This window comes from Aristolochia californica, unplaced genomic scaffold, assembly GCF_029961685.1.
Source record: "Aristolochia californica isolate CCGP_79_NKW_82.1479 unplaced genomic scaffold, dmAriCali1.0.hap1 SCAF_6, whole genome shotgun sequence".
In the NCBI taxonomy this organism is placed as follows: domain Eukaryota; kingdom Viridiplantae; phylum Streptophyta; class Magnoliopsida; order Piperales; family Aristolochiaceae; genus Aristolochia; species Aristolochia californica.
Genome location: NW_027182257.1, coordinates 44,498,118 through 44,513,582, shown reverse-complemented (window position 1 = coordinate 44,513,582; position 15,465 = coordinate 44,498,118). Strand labels below are relative to the sequence as shown.

The 15,465-nt window shown below is 38.7% G+C and overlaps 2 protein-coding genes across 2 annotated transcripts; both read left to right on the top strand.

Annotated features, from left to right (window-relative positions):
* Nucleotides 1-1,798: 1,798 nt before the first annotated feature.
* LOC137935530 (protein PNS1-like) lies at nucleotides 1,799-5,604 on the top strand. The gene is made up of 3 exons (XM_068780179.1): nucleotides 1,799-2,010; nucleotides 3,976-5,124; nucleotides 5,222-5,604. The coding sequence occupies exons 1-3, from the start codon at nucleotides 1,909-1,911 to the stop codon at nucleotides 5,360-5,362; spliced, it is 1,392 nt and encodes a 463-aa protein (XP_068636280.1). The 5' UTR covers nucleotides 1,799-1,908; the 3' UTR covers nucleotides 5,363-5,604.
* Nucleotides 5,605-11,319: 5,715 nt separating this feature from the next.
* LOC137967086 (probable NAD(P)H dehydrogenase (quinone) FQR1-like 2) lies at nucleotides 11,320-15,390 on the top strand. The gene is made up of 2 exons (XM_068813512.1): nucleotides 11,320-12,500; nucleotides 14,948-15,390. The coding sequence occupies exons 1-2, from the start codon at nucleotides 11,962-11,964 to the stop codon at nucleotides 15,171-15,173; spliced, it is 765 nt and encodes a 254-aa protein (XP_068669613.1). The 5' UTR covers nucleotides 11,320-11,961; the 3' UTR covers nucleotides 15,174-15,390.
* Nucleotides 15,391-15,465: the final 75 nt, after the last annotated feature.

Below are 15,465 nucleotides of genomic sequence, written 5' to 3'. Positions count from 1 at the left end.
TTGCATATTAAAAACTAAGTAGGTACATAATTACATAGCATAATTTGACTTATGTTCAAGGTATTATGACTTGGTCCCTATAATTCTGAGTTCAGTAGCCCGAGTTAGACTGAGACTGGTGCGGATCTGAGTCAAGGGGTCCTCGACCATTGTAGAAGGTCGAGCTTGGCTTCCCTACCAAACCCGCCCAATCTCAAATTTGAGTCAACCTGGCCAAGTCATTGTCATGACTCGATAAATTGTAATACCATCCTTGATTAGTTTATTTTAATTCTAACACCCTTCCTCTCCCACCTAACCCTTACAAAGGGCATACTACTGCATACTAATATAAGACTTTATTTATTTTATTTTTTTGCCATACAAATATGTTCACTATCTTAACTAATAATATAATCAATTTTTAAGTAAATTTGTGAAGAATTGTTTTCTATTCTTCCAACTTGTATCAGATATCAAGCTTTGTTGACTTCTTCTAAAGTTGGCCTTTAATTTTTTGTTAGTAACTAGTATGCATGTTAATAAGGTTTTTCTATCAACCCCTCATAAGGTGACTTATAACTTTAAAATATATAGTTTGAGGAGCACTCCTCATTACTTCAAAGGAGAAATTAATTTATTTGATATAATGCTTTAATAGTATATGACATAGTTATTAAACAGTTATATTATACAAATTTATTAAAATAAGAACCATGTATCAAATAGGTAAAATCAACCATCTTAATTAAAAAAAATAAGAAATAAAATATAAGAAACCCAATATCGAATCAATAAGTAGCTACATCAATGTCGTAAGAACCAGACCGACCATTAAACCAAAAACAAGGCTAGTTTTGATTCAAACGCTAATTCGGTAGATCCATCAAAACAACAAAATATACAATGTATAACCTTAGTATTAGTTAGAAATTCACAGGGTCTTAGATGTCAAACCTTAGTTTGACCCCATTATAAATATAAAAAATCGGTACATGTGTCACTGAGTTGATTGTGAGTTAGAATATCAGTTTGGTCAAAAAGATCAATCTTGACAAAAAATTTAATAATCTTATTTAAGTTTGTAAATTATTTACTCCTAAATCCATAGTTAAGTTCCCAAGGGTTTTTCCTCATGCTTTCCCATAATAATCAATATAAAGTCTTCTTTGTATTTATAAAAGTCGAATATGCCAATCGGATTCACACTGGCCACAACCATGGTATAAATAATGTATAAAAGAAATTAAAATTATTTTATACATCATTTTGTTAATGCAAAGATTATTTTATATATTTTCCAAAATTTTAAAATGAAAAATAAATTACTGGTAAATAAAAAGAATAATAACAAAATCAATTAAAACGTATAAAAAATATCAAATATACATAATCATGTAAATAAAAACTTAAATTCAATGCCACTATAATTTTTTTTAAAATACTAAATGATATTAAAAATACTTAAAAATCATATGTTCTATTTATTTGACTTTATTCAGATAAAATTAACTGTATATTCAATCTGATAAATATTTTTCCATTTAATTTTAATATAATAAATGATAAATCTAAACTGGACTATCGGCTCTGTTTCGTCGAAGTTGTTCGGTTGAAGTTGACCTAAACCAGCTTCGTGACCTCATCGAGCTTCCCGGGAAATTTTCCCACCCCATTAAGACTCTGCTCCACGTCATTTATTACCCAATCAAAACCCGCCACATCAGTCAATGCGAGTCCGCAAGAAATTCGAAAAAAGATAGTCGAGTCAAGAAGCAGGAGCAGGAGAAGCAGGAGACGAAGAAGACGAAGTAAGAACACGAAAATTTCGAGCTCGTTTTGGCTTCAAAAATCGATTCGTAGGCGCCAAGAAAGCGGAGACCTCTCAGAACTGGTGAAGAAGGCAGCGGTGTCGTGGTTGTCATCTCAATGGCGAAGATCGAGGAAGTCAGTAGGGCAGAGGATGAGAGAGGAGGCAGAGGAAGGCAAGCGTACAGCTCTCCTAGGATGAATCAGATCTCGCCTAACCAGGTCCGTCTTTACTGTCTTCGTCTGTTTATCTTTTCTGTTTTTGTAATCTTTTCTCGGTGGAATTGATATTCATTCTCGTTTTCTTTCTTTTTCATCTTGTCGCAAGTTCTGTTCTGAATCGCCGTTGGTTCCAAGCTTCGTTGTATTTCTGGAGTTTTCCCTGCTATTTTATTCTATCTTTTTGACAGATTTTCAAATTTTCTTCTTATAAATATTTAGTCTTTTTGCCTAACCATCATCCTCTTTTTGGTATTTGCTTTTCTCTGTTTGGTTATTTGAATCTTCTCCCGGTGAAATTGATGTTTCATTCTTGTTTTCCTTCATTTTCTTATTGGTTTCAAATTCTGTTCGCTGTTCTGAGTCGTGCTTCTGGTTTCGAGCCTTGTTTTTTTTTTTTTTCCTGGAATGGAGATTCTAGAGCTTGTCCTGCTATTTTTTGCTTGTTTTCTGGACTGATTTACCATTTCAAAAACATTAAACTCCTTAGTCTTCACTGATTAAGTATTTCATCTGAGTTTCTCTTCTTCCTTCTCGAACTTGATGTCCTTCAATTTCTCTTTCCTTATTCTTCTCCACCCATTTGTTCCGACCTATTCCATTTCTTGAACAATCAATTCGTTTCTTGTGAAGCTGAAACTAACCTCAAATCCTTCATTTCCAAACTAGCTTCGCTCCTCCATCTCTAAACTAGCTTTCTTAAGTTTCTCTCCTTTTCGTCATAGCCTGCACGTTTCTTCGAACCCCATTCCATTTTTTTTAAAAGAATTCTCTGCTCTGTAAAATGTGAACTGAAATCCTTCCACTGCAAACTGCCTTTCCTTCAATTTCTCACTTCCTCCTCCTCTTCTTCACATTCTCGTAACTTATTCCATTTTCTTCAACAATTAGTTCATTTTGTAAGCCTTTTGCCCCTGTTTCAACTGATTTTCAGCTGAAATCCTCACTGCTCCCATTCATTTTCATTTTTTGTTTCTGATCGAATCAAACGATCCTTCCTTCCATCAACTCCAACTATTTTTAATCTTGGAAACGATTCGTGCTCTGGAAGCCTGGATCGTGTAACAGAATTTTCTGTTACAGTCTAAAGCGCGGACTTCGTTCTCGTGTCTCTTCGGACGACGAAGAAATAACGTGAGACACGAGCTTACTGTAAGCGGTGATGGGGCCCACATTCATCTAAAACGTGTGTGGTTATAATTAGCCACCGTTGACAGATTGCAAAGTGAGCCCTTTTCTCTATGCTCGTGACCGAGTCGGAAACCGCTTCTCCATTTAATACAGGAGTTAGTTCATTTTGTCATCTGATTTCATTAATGTTGGGCCCCTTCCCTTTGGCAAGAAGACCATGATTTCAGTTCATCTAATCCGTCAACGTCGTGACCTAATGATTGAAGAAAAAATGTTTTTCTTCAATCATTTCCGTTCAATTGTCGAATGAGGAAAAATTATAATTTTTATCCTTAGATTAAGGAACTCGCTCGCTGAGTCGACAGGTTGGAGTGTCCTTTAAATCTCTAAAGTCCAACTTAACCTGAAGTACTCGACTCAGTTGAATTTTAACTGAGTGATTGAGTCGAGTCTACCTTATCTTTATCATTCAAAAATAGGTTACACGTATCTATATTTTGGAACATGTAACATACGATAATAGCCCGAATAATGGACATTACAAATTGATTGATTGAACGGGTACAAGACAGTTTTCCTTCTCACCGAGGTGACTCGACCAGGTTTGAAACAAGGCGGAGGCTTCTACAAGTCGCTTCCGGCAACTCACTTGGTAATTTGGAACCCGATTTAGTTTGAAAACCCACGGTAAAAATAATCTTTAGACCCGACCAATCAATTAGTGGGAGAGAGAGAATAAGATCTGAAAGGTTTTTCTTGACCAATCATTTACAATATTATTGTTTCGTTATTGCAATGCGTAATCTAATTACGTTGAGGATTTGTTCTACATTGCAGGCGGCAGTACCGATCACGAACCAGAAGACAGTTCGCAGGAGATTCTCCATTAGCGTCTTCCCTCTACTCTTTTCTCTTCATTTTCTCTTAATCATTATTCTAACCGCTTTTCTCGCCATTCGCGGCTTCAATGGAGGAACCCGCCGCCGCAAATTCCACCCGCTTCATTGGTTTCCACAGCTCCTCACCTCATCCGCTTGCGCCTCGGCCGCCGCTCTTGCTTTGCTGATCGCGACCCTCCACGTTCCCAGCAAAGCCCCGAGGATCATCTTCTGGCTGGCCCCTTGTCTGTCAGTAGCCGCCTCGGTGCTCCTCCTCTCCATCGACTCCGCCGGTGGCCTCGCCACCGGAACCCTCACCCTCTTTTTCGCCATCATCCAGTCTTTGTACGGCTGTTGGGTCACCCCACGTCGGTCTCATGCCGCCCGGATCTTATCGGCGGCTCTTCTTGCCACCGTCGAGAACTCGGCGGTGATCTCTGCGTACGTCATCGTGGCGCTTCTTGCAGGGTTGATTTATTCGTGCCTGTGGATTGTTGGCGTCGGCGCCGCCTACGAGACCGGCGGTCGGTTCTCTGGTCTGTTCGTGTTCGTGCTCCTGCTCAGCCTTGCATGGACCATGCAGGTGATAAAGAACGTCGTCCACGTAGCGGTGGCGCATGTGGCTTACCTGCGTTTCTCGCAGGGTCACACTTTCGACGTCCAGGCGGCGTTCGCCGACGCGTGCACCTGCTCTGCCGGCAGCATCTGCTACGGCTCCTGCCTGGTTCCGGTTCTCGGCGCAGTTCGCGGGTTGGCCCGGGCAATGAACTTGGTGGCGGAAGACAAGGACGAGTTCATGTTCTCGTGCGCGCACTGCTACATGGGCGTCGCCGACCGGCTGATCCGGTTTGGGAACAGATGGGGGTTCGTGCATGTGGGGGCGCACGAGAAGGGGTTGGTTCAGGCGTCGGGCGACACCTGGGAGATGTTCGACCGACTCGGGATGGTCCGGTTGGTCGACACGGATCTCACGGCTTCTTGCTGCTTCTTGGCCGGCGTCTCCGGTGGAGCAGTGTGCACCCTCGTCGGCGGGTCGTGGACTCTCGCCGTCGATAAGAGGCTCGCCACGAGTGTCTCCATTTACGCGTTCTTGATTGGTTATTTCATGGTAAGAAAGAGATCACCATTCGATGTTCGGCTTCAGAAAATTTGTTCTCGTTTGTCAGTTTATGAAGATTTTGATGAGGTTTGTGAAATATTTGCAGACTCGAGTGGCCATGGCGTGGCCTCAAGCTTGTGTAGCAGCACAGATCGTTGCATACGCGGAGAACCCACAAAATCCTCGATTCGATTCCACTATTGTTGATCGGATTCGGCAGCTCCATCCTCCTCATGATGCAGTATAGATGATCACTTCCAGGCACGAACTTGCCTTACATTCGCGCTAGACAAACGTTTCTGTCTATCACATACGAACGGAACGAGCTTTTAGTCCTGGTTTTCTGAATTTTCTCATCTTTCGCTGAAAAAACAGCGTTTTCTTCACTTCTTCTCCTTTCTTTTTTCATTTAAAATAGGCTCCCAAAGGGCAGTGATTTTTTTTGTCTCATCTTAATGTTTCGTGATTCTGATATTACACGAAATTAATTTTCTGTAGATAACATTTCAGATTGATACAGCTGTGCAAATTGTATTCCAGATTAAAGGATTAATATTTGTCTGATCTCTCTGTTAGTCTCCGCTCTGAATTTCAATCCCTTCCCAGGGGAGCCGACGAGATTCTGAAGGAGAGAAGAAACGTCGAAATGAACGTCCGAAGGCGGAGAAAGATACGTAACGCTTCAAATTACAGAGTTACCCTTTCAAATGATCGGATTTCGGATATGTCAACCGGTTCGTCCGTTACGCTGTCCGAAATTTGATGCCTAATGATGGGATGCAGCGGAGGTGGGCACGAGTTGGGAAAGGTTTTTAGTAACGGTGGCTTCGAACCGAGCCGGCTCGTGTTCGGCTCGGTTCCGGCTCAATTCGACTCGTTATATTTCGAGCTCGAGCCGAACTCGAACTCAGAAATAGGCTCGTTTAGGTTAACGAGCCGAGCTCGAGCAGAGCCAGGTTTGGCTCGTCGGCTCGCGAGTTGACTCGTTAATTTAACGAGCGGCGGGATCGGGGGTCTCTCTCCTGCCATCGCTCTCTTCTCTCCCAAAAATTTTTTTTCTGTCTCTCTCCTGCCCTCGTTCTCTTTCTCTCCCGAATTTTTTTTTTTCGGTCTCTCTCCCGCCCTCGCTCTCTTCTCACCCGAATTTTTTTTTCGGTCTCTCTCTCGCCCTCGCTCTCTTTGTCTCCTCCTTCCCTTCTCTCTTTTTCCTCCGAAATTCCCTCTCTCGGCCTCCATCTCCCTTCTCCCTCTCGCCGTCGGTGCCCCTTCTCCCGTCGCCGCAGCTAATCCTTCCCCCTTCTCTGCCTCTCATCGTCGTCGTCGTCGACTCCCGTAGCGTCGCCATCACCTCATCGTACCCCAACTAGAGCGGCTGCTCTGGACCCTCTCCCGTCGTCGTCACCCCCTACCACCACCTGCTGCCGCCGTCAAATCAGCCTGCCACCGCTCTCGCCGAAACGGGAACCCCCGAACACTTAAAGTTTCGGAGACCTAAGTTGAGGGGGGGGGGGGGAGATTATTTTCCCCCCTCGACGCTCCGTCCCGCACAACGTGCGAACTCACACGTGCACTTCACACATGCGAGTTCGCACGTGTAGTTTTTATAAAAATAAAAAAAAACTTGCAAATCCTATTCTCAACCTGTTTTTAGTCTGGACGATGCAATAATACGTAAAAATATAATGTGTTAAAGTTAGCATTTGATCAAATTTTCCTGTTCATTTTTTTATTTTTTGTAATTAATCATGTACACAGTTAATTTGCTCACGTAATTATTGTATTAATGTATAATAAACAACAATCAATAAATAATATAATATCTAAATTAATTAATTAATATATTAATTATACATTAAATTACTTATTTGTGTTGTAATCATGTTTGTTTTACCTAATTAGGGGTTTAAATATTATGTTTTAATTAAGTATACTATTATAAGTTATTCATTTTCTTGTTTTTTATATTTTTCTTATTTTGGGGCACTAACACTGGAAACTGTTTTTCAATGTATATGAACTTGTACACACTAACACCAAGTTTGAAATTGAATTTCATGTAGAGGAATTAAATGAATTTGAAGCAGAAGATGAAGATGAACTTCAAATTTTAAGTTTGTTGACTAACCCCCTTATAATTCTCATATCCACAGTAGCTTCGGAGTCATTATTTAGTGCTGGTGGTAAAGTAATAGACTCGTATAGTTCTTCCTTGGTACCAAATACATTTCAAACTTTGATTTGTGACATTGGTTGGGTTCGGACTCTTCACGGTATAAAGAAAAATCAAAAGGTGAATTTCTTTGATTAATTATTTATTACGATATTTTTTAGTTTTATTTATTAAAATTTTATTTTATGATTACAGCCTAAGAAGAAGAGTGTAGAGATAATGCTACCAGCTACATGATTTTTCACGTTTTTCTCATCATGGTAATTTTAATATTTTGAATGACATTAAGTAACTACTAGTGGAAGAGTATTTTTTTATATGACAATAACTAATTTTATTTTTTGTTTTAGTCATAGGTGGAGATTTTGCTCAAGCAAGGACGTATATTATTTTCTAGCATAAAGATAAATAACTATAGTTTTTAAATTTATAATGGATTTATAGTTTTTATTTGGGTGATTGTAAATTGATAATGATATTTCATTTAATTTTGTTGTGTTTGATTATTGTATGGAATTTATTTATAATATTATGCAGTATATAGAGTGTTTAGACTATTTTATGGAATGTATAAATAATTTATTGAAGTATTTACGGAATGTATAAATAATTTTATGGAGTATTTATGAAGGTATTATGTATGTTGATTATGCCCAATTTTATATAGAGATCATGTCGAATTTAATACAGGTATTATATATATAGATTATGCTTAATTTTAAGTATGCCCAATCTTATATATGTATTATATATAGGTTATGTCCAAATTTATGTAAAATGTATACATAATTTTATATATATTTTATTTGGTATATATTTTTTGAAAAATTTTAAATATATGTTGAGGCTCGAGTTCGGCTCGAAGCTCGACTCGAACTCGTTGGGCTCGAGCTCGATAACAATTTTAGGCTCGAGATGAGGCTTGGCTCGAAGCTCGGCTCGAAATATTTAAATAAGCTCGGATCGAATATAGGTAGGTTCGGGCTCTGCCACCCCTAGTTTTTAGGATGAGATTTATTGAACAAGTTTGGTTTTTTGGACCAAATTAATGGGTGAATAGAACCAGACCCAAGCGCATTCATCTTGAAATTGGTTTGGTCCAAAAAATTCCTGGACCAACTGCTAAACGAGATCAGGACTCGTGATACTTGCCCCGTGCCCACCCCTTCCAATTCACATTAAAAACCAGATATGGGTCGCGTTATGGCAGACAATTCGGTTTCTTCTGGTTTTCGTCCCCTTCACCGGGCTGCCAAGAAGCAGAAAGCATTTCAGAAAATCGATTTCTATCGGTTTGAAGCGAAAGTTTGAGCTCGCCTGCAAGCTTCTCCGAGTCATTTGGTCGTCGGATTTGTTGTTTAGTTGCAAGAATGAGACAGTTCTTGGAGTTCTTGAGAGTAACGGATTCGTTTTCTTGCAAGATAAACAACAGATCTGAGGGCCAGTCGGCTCCATAAAATTTGTTTCTCTTTCTTCAACGCTGCCTATTTTCGTTCCCGCTTCAAATTTAAAGGTAAGATTTCATCACAAAACATGATTCTGTTGTTAATTCTGAATTAGTCCAGTTTCATCAAACGCTTCTTGTGAAGAAATCTTCTCAGGCTTCTTGGAAATCCGCTGAAGAATGGCGATGAGTTTGAAAGAAAGAAAACGATCATTTCTCGAAAACGATCATTTCTCGAAAGCAAGCGTGGTAAGAGGACAAGCAACCCGAAACCCAGTTGTCTCCATCAAGTTTGTTTCTCTCTTTAATGCCGCTTGATTAACTATGATCCAACTTTCGATCCTTCGTCTCGATTTTCAACTTCTTAATTTCGCTCCTCTAATTTCTTGAACCTTCAAGAATCATTTTCTAACCATTATCAACTTTCGATTTCAACTTCTGTAGTTTCGCTCCTCTAAATTCTTGAACCTTAAAGAATCATTTTACAACCATTAATATCAACTCTAGATTCCCCGCTTCGATTTTAGCTTCCGTAATTTCACTCTAATTTCTTGAACCTTCAAGTATCATTCAACTTTGATGAGTTCGACCTTGTGATCTTTGCACTTAAATCCCAAACCGTAAGCATCGTAACGCATATTTAATGATTTCTCTTCTTGATTCTGTGATCGTTCTGAACGTATTGGCAAGATTCGCCAGTCAGTGAGAAGGCCCAGTAGAAGCAGAAATCCCCCGGTTGATTACCATCTGCCCCTCAATAATCTACACATGCAACGTAGGTATTTCTTTTGCTTCAGCGTCAGTAGAAAATTATGAATCTGTTGTTATTCATGAACGCCTCGAGAAAGGCCTGGCTTTGCACTAATATGACCAAGTTACAGACTCTGCTCATGAAGACGACAACTCCAGCTCAGAAAAGACGATAAAAAAGATGACCTGAAGGAGATGACGGAGACTGGAAGACAACTGAAAAGGTCCGTCACCCAGAAAAACTTGAAGCAGACCACAAAGCTGCAGCTAAGCTTGAAGACGAAAACTAGTTCACAGATTTCCAGAAGCAGAGTGATCTGGTTTGTGTTTTTTTTTCTTTTTTGATCTATCTTTCGAGCATTGTAAATTTGTAAGATTTTGGGCTAGCAGACGATTCATGTAATGGAGATTTTGAAAGAAAGAAAACGATCATTTCTCGAGAGCGAGAGTCGTTGAATCTCTCTCTTTAATGCCGCTTGAACAACCATGATCCAACTTTCGATTCTCCGTCTCGATTTTCAACTTCTGTAATTTCACTCCTCTAATTTCTTGTACCTTCAAGAATCATTTTATGACCATTATCAACTTTCGATTTCAACTTCTGTAATTTCGTTCCTCTAAAACCTTCAAGAATCATATTATAACCCTTAATATCCTTTCGATTCCCGGCTTCGATTTTAGCTTCTGTAATTTCCCTACTCTAATTTCGTTAACCTGCAAGAAACATTTTGATGAATTCGACCTTGTGATTCTAGCACTTAAATCCCAAATTGTAAGATTTCATTGGAACGCATATTTAATGATTTCTCTTTTTGATTCTGTGATCATAGATTCCTCTCTGTGAGAAGGCCCAGCAGAAGCCTAAATCCTAAATCCTAAATCCTAAATCCTAAATTGCATTAATGTGACCAAGACTCCGTTCATGCCGACGACAGCTTCCGCTCAGAGACATAACAAACGATGACTTGGAAGAGATAACGGAGACCGGAAGAAAACCGAAAAGGTAAGTCACCCTGAAAAACTAGAAGAGCATGAAGACGAAAGATCCTTCATAGATTTCCAGAAGCAGAGGGATCTGTTTTTTCTTCTTCTTTTTAATCATTTTTAGATCATCTAAGATTTTTGTGCCCTGCAAACGATTCATGTAATCCAACAAGAGCTTCATTTTAGCTCCTCTATTAAAGCTATAAAATTAACGACAAGAGTAGCCTGGATTGAGAATCGTTAATGAATAATTTTGTCACATACCTTATGTGAAGTCGGGTCTAACACATATTCCAAAATGATTAACCAACTAAGAAAATTTATTTTTAAATTAATAAATTTAAAATTTTTGTACTCAATCTATGTAGGACTATTTCTTAACACTACACTCCCCCCTAACGTGTAGGCCTTTTTTTGTGATTTTACACGTGAATAATTTGGGTGGTTGATACCATGTGAAGTTGGGTCAAAGGCCCATCTCAAAATGAATAGTTATGTGAATAATATCCTGAGTTTATTAGTTAGGAAAAATACATGGCTAATTATTATGTGATGGGCCTTGACCCAACTTCACATGGTATTAAAATAAATACTCGTATATAAAAAAGTATTTTACAATTTTAAAAAATATTATTAAGATAAAAATAATTCGGCATAACAATATAAATTCGATTTAAACCTGACCCGTCCCCGCCCATCTATGTAAACCCAACCCACCTCGGATCCATATCCGTAAACTCGACCCATCCCCACCGATTATTAAAAAATACACCTAAGTCATAAAGAGAGCTCTAATGATGTAACTCGCTTTAGTGGTCTGACGGTACGGAAGTCTCGCAAAGTAACAACAATGGTTAATTTCTTAAAGGTTTCCCGCTGGCACTCGCGGGAATGGAGCAAATGAGGTCCAGCCGGAGCGATAAAAACGGATGCAGAAATTCTCTGGGGATTTTGCATATAACGACTCTGACTTCTCTTCGCAGCGAAATCGGAACGAGAAGAAAACTAGCAAGAAAGAGAGTGAGAGGAAGGAGAAGAGAAAAACATCAAAGATTTTCGCTTGTGTTTGATTCGATCCTCTCGGGGCTTCAAGCGTGCACAATATGTTTTTGTGAGTAAGGGTAGGAGAGATCTCGAGGTCTGTTTCCAGTCTCTTCGTATCTGAGAAAAAGGGTTACGTTATTTCGATGGTTTTTTATGAGTCGATTGGTCGTATTATTTTTGGTACTGATCGAGCTGTGTGTAGCTCTGAGAAGTCTCAATTTGGTTTTGTTTGAATTTTTTTTGGCAAGTTCTTGGATCTGAAGTGATTTGAAGTGGGTATTGATCGATCCCATCCTGTTGTTAAAACCAGAGATTTTTTTTGGAAGAGCTGTTTGGTAGATTAAACCGTTATCCGGAAAAAGTTATCCCCAGTTCGAAGTGTTGAGTGTTTGGAAGGAAGCGATCTACGGAGTGTATAGTGGACTGCATTGTCTATTGATATGAAATTTTTGTGATGGGGAAAGGAGGAGGCTGTGTCCCGAGCAGAAAAAGGTTGCCCGTAGTTGCTACCGTGGACCGCCCATCTGCCGCAGAGAACCCTTCAGCTGCCATTGAGGATAAGAGCTCTGAGATCACGAGAACAATTGAAGATGGAATCATCTCATCAGCTTCGAAGTTAAAGATCTTTATTGTTTTTTATTCCATGTATGGTCACGTGGAGTGCCTGGCAAGAAGGATTAAGAAAGGAGTGGATGGACTAGACGGCGTTGAAGGAGTTCTTTACAGGGTCCCAGAGACCCTTCCTTCTGACCTTTTAGAGCAGATGAAGGCGCCACCTAAGGACGACGATATTCCGGTGATATCTGCCGCTCAGTTAGTCGAAGCTGATGGAATTTTGTTTGGATTTCCCACGAGATATGGGTGTATGGCTGCGCAGATGAAGGCTTTCTTTGATTCCACTGGTCAGCTATGGAAGGAACAGGCGCTTGCGGGGAAGCCGGCAGGACTTTTTGTGAGCACGGGAACACAGGGCGGAGGGCAAGAAACCACTGCGTAAGACCATCTATATTCTGTATATCTTTTTCTTCTGTTTTTACTCTTGGTGCCTCGATGAAATTACTTGTCTTTGCTGCTGGCCGAAATTCTCTGTTATTTTAAGTAATTCGTTAAGTATCTAGTATCTCCTGAATGTGGCCGGTGAGTCTGTGCTTGACGAAACAGGTTTTCTCTAAAGCCCTCACAAGTTGCAATGCTACAGAACATGTTTGATTTAGATGAGGCTGTTTTCCGTCAGTGACTTTATTTGGAGAAGTAGAGTTCTCAACTCTTGAGGCTCATAAGTGCATTTGTGACTTTCTATTCGGGTTCCTTTGTCTGTTTGTTCACTGGAACACTTTTGTCTGACTATCTTGTGGTTTACTTCAGACTAATGAGCCCTTTAGGTCCCCACAGTTCATCTACTATGGGATGATGTCTTGTGAAGCTTTGAATTCTGATTTTTCTTGTGGGATAGCCAAATGTGCTTGTGTAATGAAATCCTAGGATGGTGCAGTGAACATTAAATCCTCACTGTTTAGATTGTGAATCTATCACTCCACTGCTGTATTTTTTGAGTTTGAGTAATTGTGTGCAAGTAATGGCAAGAAAATCTGAGTCCTTATGGAAAGTTCGTTATATACTGATAGCATAAAGAAAGGATGCAAGATTACCACATAGAGAAGAAATGGTTTTTATGAAGCTAATTTAGGAGGTCGAGAAGAATGAGTGTCTGTCCATTTCTAATGAATCAATGACTAGTATAGCTTTTGAGTCTTCAATTATCTATTGGACTTAAAATTAGATGATCTTTAAATCTTTTTATATAATATAAGTTTTCCTTTTGCTTATAGAATAGTCATCTTTTGATAAATAAATTTTTTTATTTTTGCTTATAGAATAGTTGTCTTTTAAAAAATTAAAATTGTAATTTTACTTATAGAATAATTGTTTTTGAAATTTTTAAAAAATTATATGCAACAACAAAAATGCAATTAAAAAAGTTCGGGATGGGGTGAGGAGCTTTAAATAAAACAATGAAGGTTATTATTCAACTAAAAATTTCACCTTGGAGTTTCTTGATGAAACTTGTGCCCAATCATTTGAAGTCAGTCACAAAAATGAAAGGCATTCAAGTGTAACTATCATTATCATTTTTGTCTTATCCCACCAGTGTTTTCTTTTTCTTTTTTTTCTAATCATTTAACAAAATACATATTTCTCATCCCATCAATGTTGTGGTTGCCTATATGAATGATTCTCTGGTTTGCTCTGCCAGTTTGCTCTACAGATGCAAAATTACATGGTTTATTTCTTTTTCATGACAACAGCTTTATTACAATGTTCAAAATCCTTTAGAGAAGACAAAACAATAATATAAAACATCAGCGTCTGGCTATGGATTCGCATCCAAATATAATATGTTTTCTTACACATTCATCTATTGTGGATATTGGTTGTTTGTTAGCTAGTTAAATTTTTTTTTTTATCCTCTTGACTTTCTCAAATCTTGGTATGGGGTGACTATATCATGTTCTGGGTGTGTGCTGTCTCTGTTGGATACTCAGCATAGGAGTTTTTTCTTTTGATTCTTAAATGAATTTTTTACCAGAAAAGTTTAGGCGAAGAACCACGGATAGTTATTGTAAAATTATCTTATTTCTTTTATGATTATTGGAGAACAGTGTGTGCTGTATGCTAAAGTAGTACAGATACATGCTCACTAGTTTTGTATTTTTGAAGGTGCCTCATCTTAACTTAAACAGAAGCTCCTCTGACAATGACTTTAATATGATTTGAAGAGAGCGTGTCCCTTCTAGATTAGTATTGGGGCTCTTACTCGACATCATCTTCCAACTCAAGCACCCATAGCCACTCACCCAATCTGCATATAGCTTTATATTACACTCATATAGATCACTAGTATAACTCTGGGAAGTAGTTTCTATTAGTTGACTTAGTTCCTTCACATTTTATTTCTTAACACCTTCAATAACTTGCACTAGTCTCAACTCTTCTGATAAAACAATTTCTTGGTAGTGAGCCAGAGCTGCTGTAGATTTGCTGCACAGATTGTTTTCTCTTTTTTAACATATTTTTCTTCTTCTTCTTCTTCTTCCTGTTTGGTGATAGTTGGAGGTAGAGCTGTCTTCGAGGCTTTTTAGACTTGACAGAATGGTAGTTATCATTAATCCCGTTATCCAAAAAAATGTTATAGTTACAGGGTGCTAGTTTTCATTAATCCTATCACCCAGAAAAAAGTTTTAGTTACCAGGTGTCAGCTATCATTAATCCTGTTACCAGAATTAGTTATCTCTAATCCTGGATTCAATTTCTTATGCTTGGAGCTTATGCTATGGCATAAGAAAGTGTTAACTTCATTTTATTTGTTTCTTTTTATCTGGAGATATATTGTGTTAAAACTTTGAACATATCTGCTGCTCATGGTTTTCTTCTTTCTACAGTTGGACTGCGATCACCCAGTTAACTCACCACGGAATGATTTTTGTCCCAATTGGATACACATTTGGAGCTGGGATGTTCAAAATGGACTCAATCAGGGGAGGTTCCCCATACGGTGCTGGAGTTTTGGCAGGGGATGGAACAAGGGAGCCCAGTGAGACAGAATTAGCCCTTGCAGAACACCAGGGGAAATACATGGCTGGTGTTGTCAAGAGGTTTCATAGTTGATGTCAGTGCCTCTTTCTCCCAAAATTAGTGTGTTCCTGTTCCTTGTTAGTTTTGTTGCTGTTCTGATTAGCATCTCCATGTGGTAGAATAGGAAAGATCATTTCTGTCTTTCTCATTGTACCGTGTTTTTTTGTCTTCCATTTGTTGTTTGCTTTCTTCATTACATTCTAATAAGAATCTGGTTGTGATTTGTGCAATATGAAGATAGTTTAATCTCTCTCAAAGCCGCGAAACTGTAATTTCACCCAATGCAGATAGTTTAAAAAGATAAACAGGAATTTTATTTTTTTAT